The sequence below is a fragment of the Dryas octopetala genome, chromosome 5 (assembly GCF_963921425.1).
Source record: "Dryas octopetala chromosome 5, drDryOcto1.1, whole genome shotgun sequence".
In the NCBI taxonomy this organism is placed as follows: Eukaryota; Viridiplantae; Streptophyta; class Magnoliopsida; order Rosales; family Rosaceae; genus Dryas; species Dryas octopetala.
Window position 1 is genome coordinate 19,873,964 of NC_141370.1, and position 16,700 is coordinate 19,890,663.

At 34.0% G+C, this 16,700-nt stretch overlaps 2 protein-coding genes across 2 annotated transcripts; both read left to right on the top strand.

Moving 5' to 3' along the window:
- Positions 1-10,265: 10,265 nt before the first annotated feature.
- Positions 10,266-13,074, top strand: ROP9 (RHO-related protein from plants 9). Its single transcript, XM_086245263.1, has 8 exons — positions 10,266-10,524; positions 10,955-11,042; positions 11,179-11,288; positions 11,385-11,448; positions 11,553-11,617; positions 11,714-11,779; positions 11,928-12,034; positions 12,840-13,074. The coding sequence occupies exons 1-8, from the start codon at positions 10,426-10,428 to the stop codon at positions 12,868-12,870; spliced, it is 630 nt and encodes a 209-aa protein (XP_086101389.1). The 5' UTR covers positions 10,266-10,425; the 3' UTR covers positions 12,871-13,074.
- Positions 13,075-14,287: 1,213 nt separating this feature from the next.
- CAK1AT (CDK-activating kinase 1AT) lies at positions 14,288-16,689 on the top strand. Its single transcript, XM_086244365.1, has 2 exons — positions 14,288-14,881; positions 15,645-16,689. The coding sequence occupies exons 1-2, from the start codon at positions 14,396-14,398 to the stop codon at positions 16,560-16,562; spliced, it is 1,404 nt and encodes a 467-aa protein (XP_086100491.1). The 5' UTR covers positions 14,288-14,395; the 3' UTR covers positions 16,563-16,689.
- Positions 16,690-16,700: the final 11 nt, after the last annotated feature.

Consider the following 16,700-nt stretch of genomic DNA (forward strand, 5'->3'; position numbering starts at 1 on the left):
CCAAGTAGGAATCTTAAGATTAAAATAAATGGCAAAATTATATGGAAATTTGTAAAAAAAATCAGTAAAATAAGAAGTCAACAGAAAAATACCCGTGAAAAATATGCAATGAAAAAATGAAACTAGAAGACTTGGCTGTCGGGTAGCCATTTCTCAAGCTTGAAAATTTTTATGGCCCAAAAAAAAAAGAAGCTTGAAAAAATGGGTTGACAATTCTTAAAAAAATAAAAATAAAAATTATGGAAGGAAATGATGGAGGAGTGTGGGTTGACAGCTTTGGAGTGTATTTCTACACGATGAGAGCTGGTGGAGGCACAGATCATGAACTACAAAAGGCCAAGTCTGAGGAGGAAAAAGGCTAGGGTTTCATCTTATAGCTCAGTTGTGTAATAATGAAGTCTAGGACCCCGTTGCAGTCCTTTAAATATTCTTTCAAAATGAGGGCTAGGGTAGGCACGAGCATAGTGGATAGGTACGTAATATAAAATGAATTTTCTTACCAAGGAAAGGGGGCACATCACATAAATCGCTTGTCTTGACCCTTATGGGGATCCCAATAATATGCATTCAGCCTACACTTAAAAGATAATTATAATAGTGGCCAAAAAAAAAAAAAAAGATAATTATAATAAAAAATTCATTAACCAGCCTTCATAAACCTCTTAAAAACCCAAATGCACATTTAATTTCTTAGCTTATTTATCAAGGTACTTTCTCATATATATCAGGATATCACACATAGAATATTAATTGTAGTCATTTACTAACTTATTTCATGTTGTCAAACATGTTACCCTTTTGGGTGATTGATTAAATTTTGAATACACTATTCAAATTTATCTATGTTTTGTGTACCAGTTTTGACCAAAAAAATAATACTACTCGGTCATTTTTACTAAATTCTGAGTGTTGCAGCATCACCCCCATGGCCTCATGGCCTTTGGTCTGCCTACCTAGCCTTTGTCTAATGCCACACTTTTAGAGCATCACAAATTTACAATGTTTGGGGCAAAGAGCTTGGAGCTGTGCTAGGAATGCTTGGTTCATATAGGGTTGGGTCAGAATTGCCAGTTGCTCTGAAATTGTAAAGACGGTATCTGAAAATTTGCAGTCTGTTGAGCCAGTGGTATGTGCCCTCAAAACCATGCAATTCCACATAAAAAAGGCTTTAAATTTTAAAACTATTCAGACATATATAGTGATAAAACAAAAAAAAAATATTCAGACATATGTCGTTTGTATTCCTGTTGACTTGCCTACGTGGCGTTTTGGTTTAATGAAAGTAATTCATTCCCCGGCTCAAAAAAAAAAAAAAAAAAACTATTCAGACATATAAATTACTATATCCCTTCTTCTGAAAATGTGAGATTAATTAGCAACTAGACTGGTGTGCCCCGGCCAAAAAAAAAAACCAACTAGACTGGTGTGGAAAACTTAACAAACATATTAAAAAAAAAAAAAAAACAGCCATCAAACTCAGACAAAAAAAAATATATATATATATATATTTTGAAATTGACAATCTCACAAACACACATGCATATCCCTTGTGAGCATTATCAATATATGTGGTGTGAAATAAAATTTTTTAAAGAAAGTTGAAGATGTAAACCACATGGAATGTACTAATGTGTTAAAATAATGGTTATATATGGTGAACACATTTTTATTTCCTTGACGTTTGACTACGAATTAAAAATATTAAATAGAAAATCTTAGGAGATGAAAAGGGAACGGTGTGGGTCCATCACCCTTACCTAACTTATATATGCTCTGAAGATAATATTGCATGTCGTTTTGGCTTTCTTTTTTGTTTTTTTAATTCAGTCATATTCATATATAGGACTATATGCTCTGGAAATTAATGTGGTAGTACGTGGAGGTGACAGCAGTGTCGACAAATTGATAAAAAAAAGGGTATATGAAGCAATTGTATGACATGAACTTTTTTTTCTTTTTTGCCCAATATATGACATGAACTTTTTTGATAATGGCCGGGTAAGCTCTCATAAAGCGAGTAATGCTTTCTTTGTTTCATGCTTGTGCTTATTTCTTAGTTCTTACAGTTCCATTCCTAATGGTACGTTTTCAAAAGAAAAATTAAATTTGATTTTCATTCATATATAATTAAGCTGACCTCAACGTACAACTTTTTTTTTTTTTTTTGGGGCCAATAACGTACAACTTAATTGTGGAGGAAATTGTAGGGAAAAATATTAATTAATTATATACATCTCTTGGTTGAAAATGAAACTGCAAAAACCATTAAAACTGAAGGAGATAAGGTACCTGCAAGCACAACAAAATGGTAATGCAGATGCATGGCAGCATGCATTGCAGGGCTAGCAAATAAAATCCTTTTAAGGATGAGACAAGATGAGCAGACAACATGCAACCACAACAAAATTGCAGAGAGATCGAGCTAGCAAACAAAATACCATTAATGGTCTCCCTCAGGTGCCTGAATGAGAGACACGTAGCTCTACGGAAATATGTATAGGGAATATTCTTGATCCGATCCACTACTGATCCAACGGTCAAAATGTAAACACAAAAAAAAATAAAAAACATATGCAAACACTAGGATACGCGAATCGAGCTCGCACACATACATTTCCCAAAAGTTTATACGTCCTAATGTAAACATATATTATCAACTTATACTTATTTTATAAAAATAACAATAGACTTACAATTACAATACCAAAGGCTGTTAGTATTGCACGCACACATACATTTCAAAAATAGTTTTTAAAAATTGTCTTTCTGATTTTATTCATAAATATCAAAGATAAAAATACCAAATAGGTACCATTTTATATATCTCAAAAAATATTTATGTTGGTTTGAAATTTATTTAGAGAGATGATATAATTAAGACAACCTCACTCTCACTCTACTCTCACTCTCATATGTGCTCAATTTAAAATATTTCTTCTTGAAATTAGGGGTGAGCACGGTGCGGTTCGGCTCAGTTTACCCCGAGAACCATGCACTGCGCCAGAAGTATTTTATCGGTGTGGTTCGGTGTTGTGAACCGGACAAAATGGAGAAAAACCAAACCAAATCAAACCATTGCAACGTGCACGGTTTTGGGCTCAAAAGTTTAGGCCTAAGCCCAATTATTTTTTTGGTACTCACATTTGGTTTTTGAACTTTTTGGCCACACAATTGGGTTTTTGAACTACCATTCTACCATTTAAACAAATACAAATACAACTTTGAACTTTGTTTAACTTGCTTAGTACTTAAAATTTTAAAATAAATACAACCTGCTTAAGTTATAAATTATAACTATATATAAGATTATATATAACTCCTATAGAGTAATGAGTATAGTATATATATAACTATATACTACTATAGTATATACTAGTATACTATTATAACTATATATTACTTATATAGTTATATATAACTACTGTAGTATGTATACAACTATATATTAAGTTACTAACTATATAGTTATATATAACTAACTATACTAACTTACTAACTATATAGTTATATACAAAGTTTATATATAACTCTATATTCATAAAACATTATTATATAGACTACAGAGTATATAGAAATAGAATATACTAATTTTATTATATAAAATATAACTAAAATTATATACTAAAACATTATTAAATATATAGAATATTAAACTCATAGGGTTATATAAAATATATTTTAGGGTCTAAAAAATGTATAAAAATATATAAAATGTGTACAAAAATGTATAAAATGTGCATAAAAATATATAATTATATTTTAAAAAAATTACACGGTGCGATTCGGGTTCGGACAAAGTGAGCATCAAACCGGAACCGGAACCGTCCATATACAGTTTGGTTCAGTTCTTTTACGGTGTTGAGTTTTTTGGTCAACTCGGTATATTTTCGATTTTTATTCGGTTGGTTTGGTTCGGTGTTTCGGTGCGTCGGTTATTATGCCCACCCCTACTTGAAATTAGAAGATCGAGGACTTGGCTTCTACTGGGCTGCGATAAAGGTGGGCCTACGGGTGTGTCACGCACAGTTGGGGATGGAGCTGTTGGGAAGACTTGTCACTTGTATGCTCATCATTAATTTGTTACACCACCAACAAGTTTCCTATGTTACATTTCTTTAATGGGTTTGCTTTCACTCCCAAATGGTTATCGAGTGCGGCAAGGTGGACAATTCAAATTTTAAACCTTGGATTATTAATCAAGGCAGATGCATAATGTATTGCTGTTATTTCTTACATGTACGTCTTGGCATACAATGCAGTTTAATACTAATTAATATTAGGGAGACTTAGAGTTCAGTCCATTTTTTGAGCCTTTCTTAGATTAAAATCGGTAGTGATTTAAGATTTTTAATTAAGTTCTTTTATTTTTTTTCTTTGACGGCTTTATGTTAAGTTTTAACTCCAAGATTTTGGGCGGAAAACCTAACATGCAGTCTCTACAAAGCCCACTCTACACCCTATCATAGGGAGAAATACCCTTCAAATTGAGGAATGACTTTATTATAAATTAAAAGAATTTTCTTATAAATTAAAAGGACTTTATTATAAATTAAAATGACTTTATTATAAATTAAAAGGATTTTCTTCTAAATTATTATGAATTAAAAGGATTTTTTTATAAATTTTAAAACACTCCTGGTCTCCATCTAAAAACTATTTTTATAAAGGATCTAAGCCTAATTATCTCTTAATATTATTGATCACAACTCCTGTTTAAAACATTGATCACAACTCCCGATCAGATCAGACTATATATAGAGATGATAGGATAGGATGGATGAAGCTTATCCACAATATATATTCAAAATCAAAATGAGGTTCACAGCAACGATTAATGTAATATTATCCTATTCCACCTCCAACTCTCTCTCTCTCTCTCTGACCCCCCAACCCCATCGATCTGTACGTATTCAGCTTAATTATCCAACTTGCAGGAGGAAAAAATCCACCTCAATTACACCTACAACTTGAATTTGTGTGAAAACTAATATTATTTGGTATGCTATGTACGTAAACTTGAATTAGATTCATATATATTTACCCAAATCAATTCATTTGAGAAAAAAAAAAAAAAAAAGGACAACATCATTTCATGTACATCCCACAATTAAGGCTCAATATATGAAGGCATTTATTGCACCAATTAATTAAGTGTAATATTATCATGAGTATGGAGTAGAAAGCTAATTAACAAATTATATAACTTATTAAGAAGAGAATACCCAAATGAAGAGCAAGTATTTAAATTCATTAAAAATACCAAAATGCAAAACAAAAACAAAAGCATGCCCTAATACAGGAGAAAAACAAAACCCCCCGAGTACATGCATGATTGCTTAAATGTTTTTACTCCTAGATATATATATATATATATATATATATATATATATGACAATCTCTACCGAAAGAAAAAAACAAAACAAAAAACTACTTAATTTAACTTATTTTGCTTTAGCCAAAATTTAGGACGTTTAAAGGCATATAGTAGATCACTTTTTTTTTTTTTTTTTTAAAGAGTTTTAGAAATATAATTCTCTAGTAGTCTTCGAATCTCCCTTGAGTAGTACTCAAACCTTATTGAGTATTACTCGAGGAAATTTGAGCACTGCTGGCCGGATAAGAGCTCGAACACTACTACTCGAGAGTTATAATTCTAAATTCAACTCAAAAAACATGGGTAAAAGTTTTCAATACAAATGAAAAATGGCTAGTCTTTAAAAAAATCCTCCCTAGGAAAGGAAAATATCGAACACAGAGTCCCGGTTAAAAGCAAGGAGCCCAATTAAGCCATTTGCAGGCAAAAGGAGCCTACGTACGTGGGCGCATATGGAGTTGCGAGGGTGGTTTGGCGTTTGAGCAGCAGCGCTGTGGTGTTGGTGTTTAAGCAATGTTTCTTCACCCTACCAAGAAAGAAAGGGTTGTGGAAACTGTCAACGACCTTGACCATGCATGCATGGGGAACAATTCTTATTCTAAACTTAGACCTCAATTCACATGTGCCCAGCTTTTTGGATCAATAATCTCTTAATTGACATTTACGATAAATAAATATTATACAAAAAAGTTTCAGTCCAACTAATTAAATTTCCAAACTAGATTAGCTGTTGGTTTTAGTTGCCACTTGCCTCCTAGGTGAAACATTCACTATATATCCCTTAAAAATTAAAAATGCCTCTACTTAAAAAAAAAAAAAAACTACAATAACACAATTATTATATTATGATTAAATAGGTTAAATAGCCCCAAATACCTTTTTAACATGTAGCACCCCCTTCAACAAAAAATAAAAAAAATGTAGCACCCCGGCCAATCACTCGACAGTTCCCATCAATTCTGAGTCTCTAGCTAGCTTGACATTCATGATATCTCAGAAGGGAAAAAAAACACATCGAAAACCCACCAACCTGGCATCTCTACCCAAGTTTTCTCTCAAATTGATGAAGATGAGAAAGGTTTCGGGGAAATATGAGATGGTCCCATGGGTTTTTGGAAAATTGATGGTCTCTTATCAGCCATACGGTCCATACATACATGCATGCATATATATAATCTCTTATTATAATTAGTTATTATTCAAGGATTAATTAGAGATATCTTCATTTTGGGAGACCCATTTTGATATTAATCTCATTTTTTTGGTAAAATTGGATATACACCCATTTTTAAATTTGTTATATAGGATTATTTAATTTCTACAGAAAATTCATTTAGTGATTCCTCTTTTACCCTTTGAGTTGAAAAAATATAAATTTTAATGTTGTCAATTAATACCTTATTTCAAGGCATTATAATTTCTTAGTATGGTAATTAATTAATGTTTGACTTTGAAATTTAATATTTTTCTTTCTATTTTTTTTTTTTCAAATTTCAAAACTTAGTATGTTGTCCAAATTAGTGTTTTACTTGAACGTTCGAAGCTTTACAAACATCATTTACGTTGTCCACATGGCCTTCATCCTCACTTGTTTTTTAGGTTAACAATTTCAAAAGTTCCACACGGCGTTTTTTGCAGTGTTTTTCACGTTTCCATTCATCTTTACTTACAGGTAAGTAACATGTTATTTTGCTTTAATTGTGTTTGTGGTTTCTTCTTCTTTGATCTTTCTTTTCTTTGATTTTTCTTCATCTTCTATCATTCATCATTAATCTTCAATTTTCTTCTTAATCCTCCCATATTTTTCTTCGATCTTTTTTTTTTTAAACACCAAGCCCTCCATGATTGTGATTTTTGTTTTTTTTTCCACATTTTTCTATTTGAGAAAGAGGTGATGAAACCATTGATATATATACCTCAAAAGGTGGTTGGATTTGGGAGGATTTAAGTATGAATTTTAGATAGTTATAGGTATATTATACCTCAAAGGACGTTGGATTTAGGGGGATTTAACTCTGAATTTTGGATGGTTATAGGTATATTATACCTGAAAAGGAGGTTGGATTTGGGGGGATTTAAGTCTGAATTTTAAATAGTTATTTGGGAGGATTTATATTATATGTATATTGGGTGTTTAATTTTTTTTGTATTTGAGTGTTTATATGTTGATATTCATAATTGGTAACTAATTTTTTTAAAAAAAAATTGGATGCATGAATCATGAAATTTCATCAATCAAAACATTCAAAATTAGGTGTAATAAATACCTTAGATCTTTAAATATTGCTCAAATTGGATTAATGACATCTTTTGTAATAATTGCCTAAGCCATTATCTGACTTGGAAACAAAAAATTAACACACATTTATTTACATACTGGGCCTACTCTAAAATAGGATATTCAAAATGATATTATATCTAAAATACTAGTCCTATTATTCAATTAGGAAGCATTGCAACATTTTGGACAATATTTGTTGAGAGTGATGCATATTTATATGTTTAGGGAATTAGTTGAAATGTGTTCTTTACTGTATATATTTGTTCTTGTTCAAACAACTTAATTGTATCTCACATGAGAAATGTAAAATGTTGCCTTGCTATATAATCTTTTGGGCCATATATGAATATCCTAATTGTTAGACTTGGGTGCAGCTCCAATCCAACTGTGATAGGTGAACCTGGACCCCTATCTAGTAACCAGGGTCCAGCAAGATATTCCACTCTCAAAATGCCATGAAGCTGTCCAAATAAAGCTAAACAAACATTTTAATCGAAAAGAAAAAACATGGCAGATCCGAGATCGATGCATGCAGATGGCATGCATTTGTTTGTTTAATTAAACGATGCATGCTGTGGTTCGTTCCTTCACCTAAGAAACCACAATTAATCACTTGGGAACTTGACAAAATAATCATTCAAATTGACTACATTTTGTCTACTAATTCAACTTGGCTGCATAAATGAAAAAGCTCATTAATTAGATTTTGCAATCTCTTGGCTTGTAACCAAATTTCTATAACAGACACCTAATATATATTAATTATGAATGTTAATTATAATATGGTTATGGTTTTTTTACCATATAATATATATTACATATATTATATATGCATGAAAATAAAACCTAGAATTTTTTGTATAGATTAGAGTCGACGAAAAACATTTTTAGAAAATTTGAACGTACAGCGCTGATGCAAATTTGAGATGCGTGCCAAATCGGAAACTATGGTAACAGCAATAACGCATCTGGGTCCATATTTTAATGATCGTTCCAAGTGTCGCATGTGTATCAACTAGCAAAGGATAATTGGAGATGATGCATGCACTATTCGTATTAGATCCACAAAACATATATAAGTTTCCTTTTTTTTTTTTTTTTTGGTTTTCTTATAGGAAACACATAGTTAATAGTTAAGATACATGTTTAATAGTTTGTACATAATTAATAGTTCGTACATCAGTTTCACTGGGGCAGTCGTGTTCCATGATTCATATATTTGTATGTATTTTTATTTTAAGTAAACTTTACAATATTTTAAAAGTTAAAACAAATAGAATTCATGAAGTAATAAATTTTAAAAAATATATAGAAAAACAATAGTAAAAGACAAAAAGCTAAATAAATAAAACTCCCTTTTAACTATTGTACTGTTTCTGCGTGACAAACATAATAAAGAATTGACACATCCTTTTTGTTTGTTTTGGTTGGTTTGTTTGTGCCTGCCTTCACACTTGACAGCATAACTTCCCAAAACTTTGGTTTTATACGCCCTACAGTCCTACTAGAAGCAGTCAAAAAGCGAGGGACTCCATGTTGTAAAAAATTGGGGAAAACCCATATAATAATCTAATCTTACAATAATTGAGCTTGCACTTAGTTCAAAATATAACAAACTTAATATATTTATTTAGGTAATAATTTACCTGTCTCTATTATAGGGACATGTGTTATTCCAATTAATTAGAGACATAAAGAAAGTAAGAAAAAGAGAGAAAAAGAGTGATAGAAAGAGAATGAGAGAGATAGAGAGAAAAAAGAAGGGAAGGAAAGGGGGTTTATCTCCTCTTTAAAATATCTGCACTTAAAAGCTGTTTTTTTTTTTTTTTTTTTTCTATTTGAAAGTATCTGTACAAAACCTCAAGTGTGGACAATTTGATTGATGAAATTAAAGACCTTAACCACCAAAGCATCTCTTAAAAGACAATAAAAAACTATGTCAAGAAAGATTTAAATAAAAATTAAAACTTTTCCAATATCTAAAAAGCAAAGAAGGGTCAACTTATTTTAAGCTAAGAACCTTTTTTTTTTTAATCTGAGAATTAAGAAGGAGAAATTGTAATAACAGTGATGCTTTTATGAATAAATATCAGTCAGAAAATTGTTTTTATCACTATCATATATTCACATCCAATGAGCCAATGACTCATGTAATATTTTGTTTACTTTTTACACTTTTTTATTGGAAAACCATTTTTAGAAGATAGGCAATAAATTACAGATGAGAGTATGAGACTGCATTGCATGGCCTGCTTGGCTGATTTTTATTTTTTACTTTTTAATTTTTGGTTGTCCCTGTGTTGCAAGTTGGAAACCAGCAATAAAGGGCCAAAGATAGCCTGTAGGCTATAGGTACCGTTTTAGAAGAGGGCCCCATTTTATGTATTTCAAAAAATATTTACGTTGGATTTGAAATTTATTTAGAGGGACGAAAAAGTGCAGTTAGACACTTAGACCCTTTGACTAGTGACTACAAACAAGACAACCTCTCTCTCTCTCTCTCTCTCTCTCTCTCTCATGTGCTTCAATTTTAAATATTTCTTCTTGAAATTGGAAGAGGACCTGGCTTCTATATCATCTCACACTTCAACAGAAGCAGACACTGTTCTCTGCCTACTTCTTCTTCCACTACTTCTCTGTTCATCTTTTTGTTTGAAGCCTCTTGTTTTCCTACTGAATTTTTAAAGCTCCTCTTACATTTATATATGTTCTAGTGCTTTAGCCTTTAGCTAGCTAAAGACATACTGTTTCTAGCTGTGGGGTTGAGAGAATGAGTGCTTCAAAGTTCATTAAATGTGTCACAGTTGGGGATGGAGCTGTTGGGAAGACTTGTATGCTCATTTGTTACACCAGCAACAAGTTTCCTACGGTGAGTCTTTAAAAACCCATCTACATATGCTCTTCTTTCCTCATCTTACTTGCATTTATGGATGTTTTATTAGATATCTGTCATGGGTTTGTTTTCACTCCCAAATGGTTATTGAGGGCATCATTTATTTTGGGGAATTGCTCTTCTTTCCTCATCTTACTTGCATTTATGGATGTTTCATTAGATATCTGTCATGGGTTTGTTTTCACTCCCAAATGGTTATTGAGTGCATCATTTATTTTGGGGAATTTGTTTTCCTTCCATTTCTCTATTTTTTGGTTATTTGTTTTAGATACTAAAAATGTACTGTATATCTCAAGCTAGAAACTAAGAAGAAGGTGAGCTGTTACATGTACTGTATGCATTGAAGATTGAGATTGAGGACTCTCTCAAAATCTATTGGTCTTTTTTTGTGTTTTTTGTGTGGCAGGATTATGTACCCACAGTTTTTGACAATTTTAGTGCCAATGTGGCTGTGGATGGGAATATAGTCAACTTGGGGCTATGGGACACTGCAGGTAATTTGGTCTTTTCTTGCACTGAGCTTCCATACTGCTCATTCTGGTTCTCAATGTTTGAACTTTGAAGACAGGATTTTGGTTAATTTTTTTTCTACTTTTGACAAATTATGGTTTCTTGTCTTTTGATTTAAAGGCCAGGAGGACTACAGCAGGTTGAGGCCACTAAGTTACAGAGGTGCAGACATATTTGTGTTAGCTTTCTCTCTAATTAGTAGGGCAAGCTATGAGAATGTTCTTAAGAAGGTACTGATTCCATGGCCAATAACTCTCCTTTTCTCTTGGAATGGTTGGATTTGGTGTTTCACTGACTAAATTCATCCATTCTAATATATTTCTCAGTGGATGCCCGAGCTTCGTCGATTTGCACCTAATGTTCCAATTGTTCTTGTTGGGACAAAGCTTGGTAAGCAACAACAACTTGGCAAATTTCTTCCCCAATAACGCATAGAGTGTGTTTGAGGAGTGTTTTTTTAATAGCACCGTGCTTATATTGTACATATTTTTAAGATCTTCGCGAGGACATGGGGTATCTAGCTGATCATATGGGATCCAGCATCATAACTTCTGCTCAGGTAATATTTTGTATATTTTGGTTCTTCAAGGATTGTGTTTTTAGAAAGCTTTTGGGTTATGTATAAGATAAGAAGCTCATTAAGCTTAGTATACAGGGAGAGGAGCTGAGGAAACAAATAGGTGCTGCAGCTTATATTGAGTGCAGCTCTAAGACTCAGCAGGTTAGACAACTTAGAAGAATATATATTTTCTGGGCATATTTCATGTCTAATATTTGTAAAGGCAATTCTTTAATCTAAAGCTGTTAATTATTATAAAGTTCTTGCTTGATAAAGATTACTAAATGGTGAATTCTGCTTGATTGATTAGAATGTCAAAGCTGTTTTTGATACTGCTATTAAGGTTGTTCTTCAACCACCAAGAATGAAGGATATGGCTAAGAAGAAAAGGTACCGAAGGTCTGGTTGCTCAATTGTGTAAGTACTCTGTTCATCCCCTGGTGTTTTATGTTGCTTCAATGTGTTGTTCATTGGTCATCTTCTAGGATAATAGAATGATGAGGTTCAAGCAATGATAAATATTCAACCTAAAGATTTACAGACTGATTTGTTTCATGAATAGAATCACAACTCCATGTGAGGGGTCTTACACTTATTTTTCCAATCTATAGATATAGGCTACACAATGATAGAGAAGTGAGAAGAATGAACATGGAAGAAGAAGAGAAACTAAAGCTCATATAAAATAAAATAAACTAAAAAGTTAATAGGATAAAAATGGTAAGAATCTGTGTCTTTCAAGTCATTGAATGTCTGCTTGCTTGGCTGCTAGCATGGTCTCCTGTGGTCCAAGGCATTGATATGGAGGACTAATTGGGGATCAAGATAACTGTGTTTTCATATCCAAATATGAGAGTAATGTTGGCATAGCCAATTAACTCCTAAACTGTAGTTTTGGGAATCAAATTTCAAAAATTTATTATTGAGATGGCATCAGTTGACAGAATCTTCTCTAATCTTGTAATCTGGGTCGTACACTGTTGTCACATACTCTTTACTTTTGATAAAGAAAGTGCATTGAGAAGCTCTTATAATCGTTTACGTCTAAGATATACAATGACTAGGCATAGTAAGATGTGGATGATGTTGTGCATTTTAATCCCCAATGAGTCATATCTCAGTCTTATGGACATCATTTTCTTGAACGATACCCTCTATCAATGCATATTACTTCACATCCAGTGTACCAAATTTGTACTCATATTGCTCTTACTGATTGCAGGAGCATTGTCTGTGGAGGCTGTGATGCTTAGGACGAAGCTGAGAAGGAATGCTAACCACCTGCGCCTTTTGGAATATAATGTAGTTTTGCATTTGCTCTTGAGGGGTTTACAGGCTTATTCCTCATTCCTCACAGCTAATATATTCTTATGTGTGTATTGTAGTTTGAGTATCATAAAATTGAACTGGAAAATGTTTGTGCAAACTGACTGGAGGGGGGGAAGTGGAGGAGGGAATTGTTCATTCTCTCATGTATTGTTACTGGCTAGGAAAATCTTTTGTTGGTGTATGGTTTTGCTTTCTGAAGTAGTATAACTTGTTTGCTCTGTATTAATTACATCATGATTCCTCAACACTTCTGAGTTAATGTCTACTTATTACAACAAATCAACTGTCACATTATATGATCAGAAAATGCGGGCTTTACTCTTGAACTAGTGAGACCAATTTTATTTTTCTTTCATTTTCCTTGAAGGACCCTAATAAATATGGACTGAAAGAATTTGATGGGTCATAATGAGTGGGAGGCATCCTCTACTTTCTTCTGCAGTGAGATGGAGACATTATGAATGGCAGTGGTCCTCACTCCTTGTATGTGATGATTTTGCACAAACTAGGCAGGTGAACCCTCCTGATTTAAGCCTGCAGTGAAAGAGACCCTCCTGATTTTGCACAAACTAGGCAGGTGAACCCTCCTGATTTAACCCAGGATTTCATCTGCCAATAGTCAATATAATTCACCAGGGAGGGTCCAACATAACTTTTTTGGTTGCAGTAGTAGTGACTAGAGCAGTGCCCAAAGGACAAAAATTCAAAACATGTACAGAATAAAAAAAACAATGAACAAGAAACTGAATTTCAAATCCCTTCATAATAAGAAAAAGATTCAAATCTATAAATTAAACTTAAAGAGATTTCACCCCAAGGTATAAAAAAACACATAAAAAGTCAAGGTCAAAGAACCTGACAGAACTTTATAAAAGTATTCTAACAAAACAAAAAGTAAGGTTAAATTCCAAAAGAAGAAAAAAGGGTTTTTTTTTTTTGATTGAACAAAAAGGGAGGTTAAATTTTAGGGGGAAAAAAAAGAAAGGGAAAGGGAGGTATTCCCATCATCCCATGGCAATTAAAAAAACAAAGTCATAGAGTAAGAGTGTAAGACCTAAAATCCAGAAAAGTGAAAATCCAATAGAGGGGTGTTTCAGTCCTTCACTCTCAAATTTTCAGATGAGTCCAAAATTTTGAGTTTTTATTAAAAAAAAAAAAAAACCCTCTTTTTTTTTTTTCAAAAATAATATTTTTTTGTAAATTTCCAAAATATCCAAAAATTGTGTGTATCTCTGATTTTTTTGGTGGAACTAAGGCCTCTAATTTTTCGCTATTCTTAAAATTTGTTAATTTTTTTCTCAAACAAAAAAGCAAAATCTTTTATTAGTTTTGATAAAAAAAACTAATTTTCCCAGCAAAAACTCTCATTTTGTTCTTGTTCACCATCATCGTAAACTCCTTTGTCTTTCAACAAAGCCACACCATCTCTCTTTCCCTCTCTCTATTGTAATGGAATCTCCACCAGCCAAGAGCTGGAGCATCCACACCCGACCCGAAATAATCGCCAAGTACCAGATCCTCGAGCGGGTCGGATCCGGAGCCTACTCCGATGTCTACAGAGCCCGTCGGCTCTCCGACAACCTCACCGTCGCGCTCAAGGAGGTCCACGACTACCAGTCGGCGTTTCGGGAAATCGAGGCCCTCCAGACCCTCCACAGCTGCCCCAACGTCGTCGTTTTGTACGAGTACTTTTGGCGCGAGGACGAGGACGCCGTGCTCGTCTTGGAGTTTTTGACGACTGACTTGGCCACTGTGATCAGAAGCGCCAAGAAGAGGGAGGGTGGGATTGGGTGCGGGGAGGTCAAGAGGTGGATGCTGCAAATCCTATCCGGAGTCGACGCGTGTCACCGGAATATGATCATGCATCGCGATTTGAAGCCCAGTAATCTGTTGGTTAGCGGCGACGGGATGCTTAAGTTGGCTGATTTTGGTCAGGTAATTTCGCGAATTGCTTTTCTGGGTTCTGTTTGTTTCCGAAGAAAATTGGAAAGTTTTGGGTAAAAGATTTTGTAGGAGATGCTTTAGAGTATAATCAAGTCATGGATTTGGCTTTGGTGACATGTTTCAATCGAAACTGGAGAGTGTATCATATCATATTGGTTCCTGTAATTTAATCAAAGACTTTAATTTGTTAAAAGAGAGTGGTTTCTACATAGAGTGGCTTCAAAAGTTATAACTTATAATTCAAGAGTTGGTAATTGCATCTACTTTGATTGTTGGGTTTATGGATTTGGGGGTTTTAACTTTTAATCATATTTGTCATATCTGATAGGGATGCTTCTTTGTAAGCAATGCTTTGAACTATGTGATTTTCTGATAGATGAAAGCAAAAAGTTGGCTTTGTTGGGATGTTTGAATAAAAAAGCTTTAGAGTTTAGAGTTAGAATGATATCAGAACAAGCCAGCAGTAGTTATGGAAGCCCCATACAAAGTGGGGTGAAAATTTTCTAGCAATTCACTTATCATAGGTTGGCAATGGCATTCTATTAGCTGCTAACTCCAGGGCTTCAGTCTTGACAATTAGAACATTTGTACATTTATTTTATCCAAAATCGAAGCCAAGATGTCAATCATAGCATTTCTAACATTACGTTAGTACTTCTTCATATCGGTTACATATCGACAGCGTGGAATTTTTGTTGTTATGTTCTCATTAATTTTTGAAGGAGTGAACATTTGTTTTTGTCTCTGTTTGTAGGCAAGGATACTCATGGAGGCTGGATACGTTCCTGATGATGAAAACTCAGAACCGTATGAACAAAGCGTTCCTGGTCCAGCTGCCTTTCAGCCACCTGAAGTAGCTCCCGAAACAGAGAGTTCATGCCCAGAAGGGAAAAGAGTTCTAGTGCATGGAACTATGAGCAAAGAAGAATATTTTAGAGTGTTAGATGAGGTAAAGGCAAAAGATTTTGATAAGGACACAAACATTCCAGACGGAGATACATCTTGTCTAGCAACATGTACAACAAGTGAGGTAGAGGAGGATGATCTTTTCAAGGGTTCTTATTCATATGAGGCAGAGGAGGATGCTGATGATCCCGGTTTACTCACATCCTGTGTTGGAACTCGATGGTTCAGAGCTCCTGAACTACTCTACGGTGCCACAGACTACGGTTTAGAGACAGATCTATGGTCATTGGGCTGCATTTTTGCCGAGCTTCTTACACTGCAGCCACTTTTCCCCGGAAATTCTGATATCGATCAGCTCAGCAGAATTATCAGTGTTCTGGGCAACCTAACTGAGGAGGTTTGGCCTGATTGTGTTAAACTTCCTGATTACAAGACAATATCATTTAATAAAGTAGAAAATCCAACTGGTATAGGTGCCTGCCTGCCCAAGTGTTCACCTGCTGAAGTCTCTCTGGTGAAGAAACTCATTTGTTATGACCCAACTAGAAGAGCTACAGCAATGGAGCTGCTCAATGACAAGTATTTCAATGAAGAGCCTCTTCCAGTTCCTCTATCTGAGCTGCACGTCCCTCTCACCAAAGATGAGGGTTCTCCTGGTGGCTGGCGTGAGTACAATGATATGGATTCGGATTCGGACTCCGATTTTGACTTTGGCCCTATGAAGGTTACCACCACCAAAACTGGTGAATCCATTCAGTTTTCCTGAGTTCAAAGGCTGCGGTGATTTACCACCATTATACTGTCTTCTTCATCTTTTTTTTAGGAGCAAAGAGGGTTCGATTTCGGCTGTCTGAGACTAATTTTGAGACAATTCTCAACTGGTTTTGGATTTCCGTTCGTGCTC

Coding starts and splice junctions, on each gene's coding strand:
- CAK1AT (XM_086244365.1), top strand. CDS start 14,396: ATGGAATCTCCACCAGCCAAGAGCTGGAGCATCCACACCCGACCCGAA. Junction 14,882..15,644: donor AGTTGGCTGATTTTGGTCAG/GTAATTTCGCGA, acceptor CTCTGTTTGTAG/GCAAGGATACTCATGGAGGC.
- ROP9 (XM_086245263.1), top strand. CDS start 10,426: ATGAGTGCTTCAAAGTTCATTAAATGTGTCACAGTTGGGGATGGAGCT. Junction 11,449..11,552: donor TCTTGTTGGGACAAAGCTTG/GTAAGCAACAAC, acceptor CATATTTTTAAG/ATCTTCGCGAGGACATGGGG. Junction 12,035..12,839: donor AGGTCTGGTTGCTCAATTGT/GTAAGTACTCTG, acceptor TACTGATTGCAG/GAGCATTGTCTGTGGAGGCT.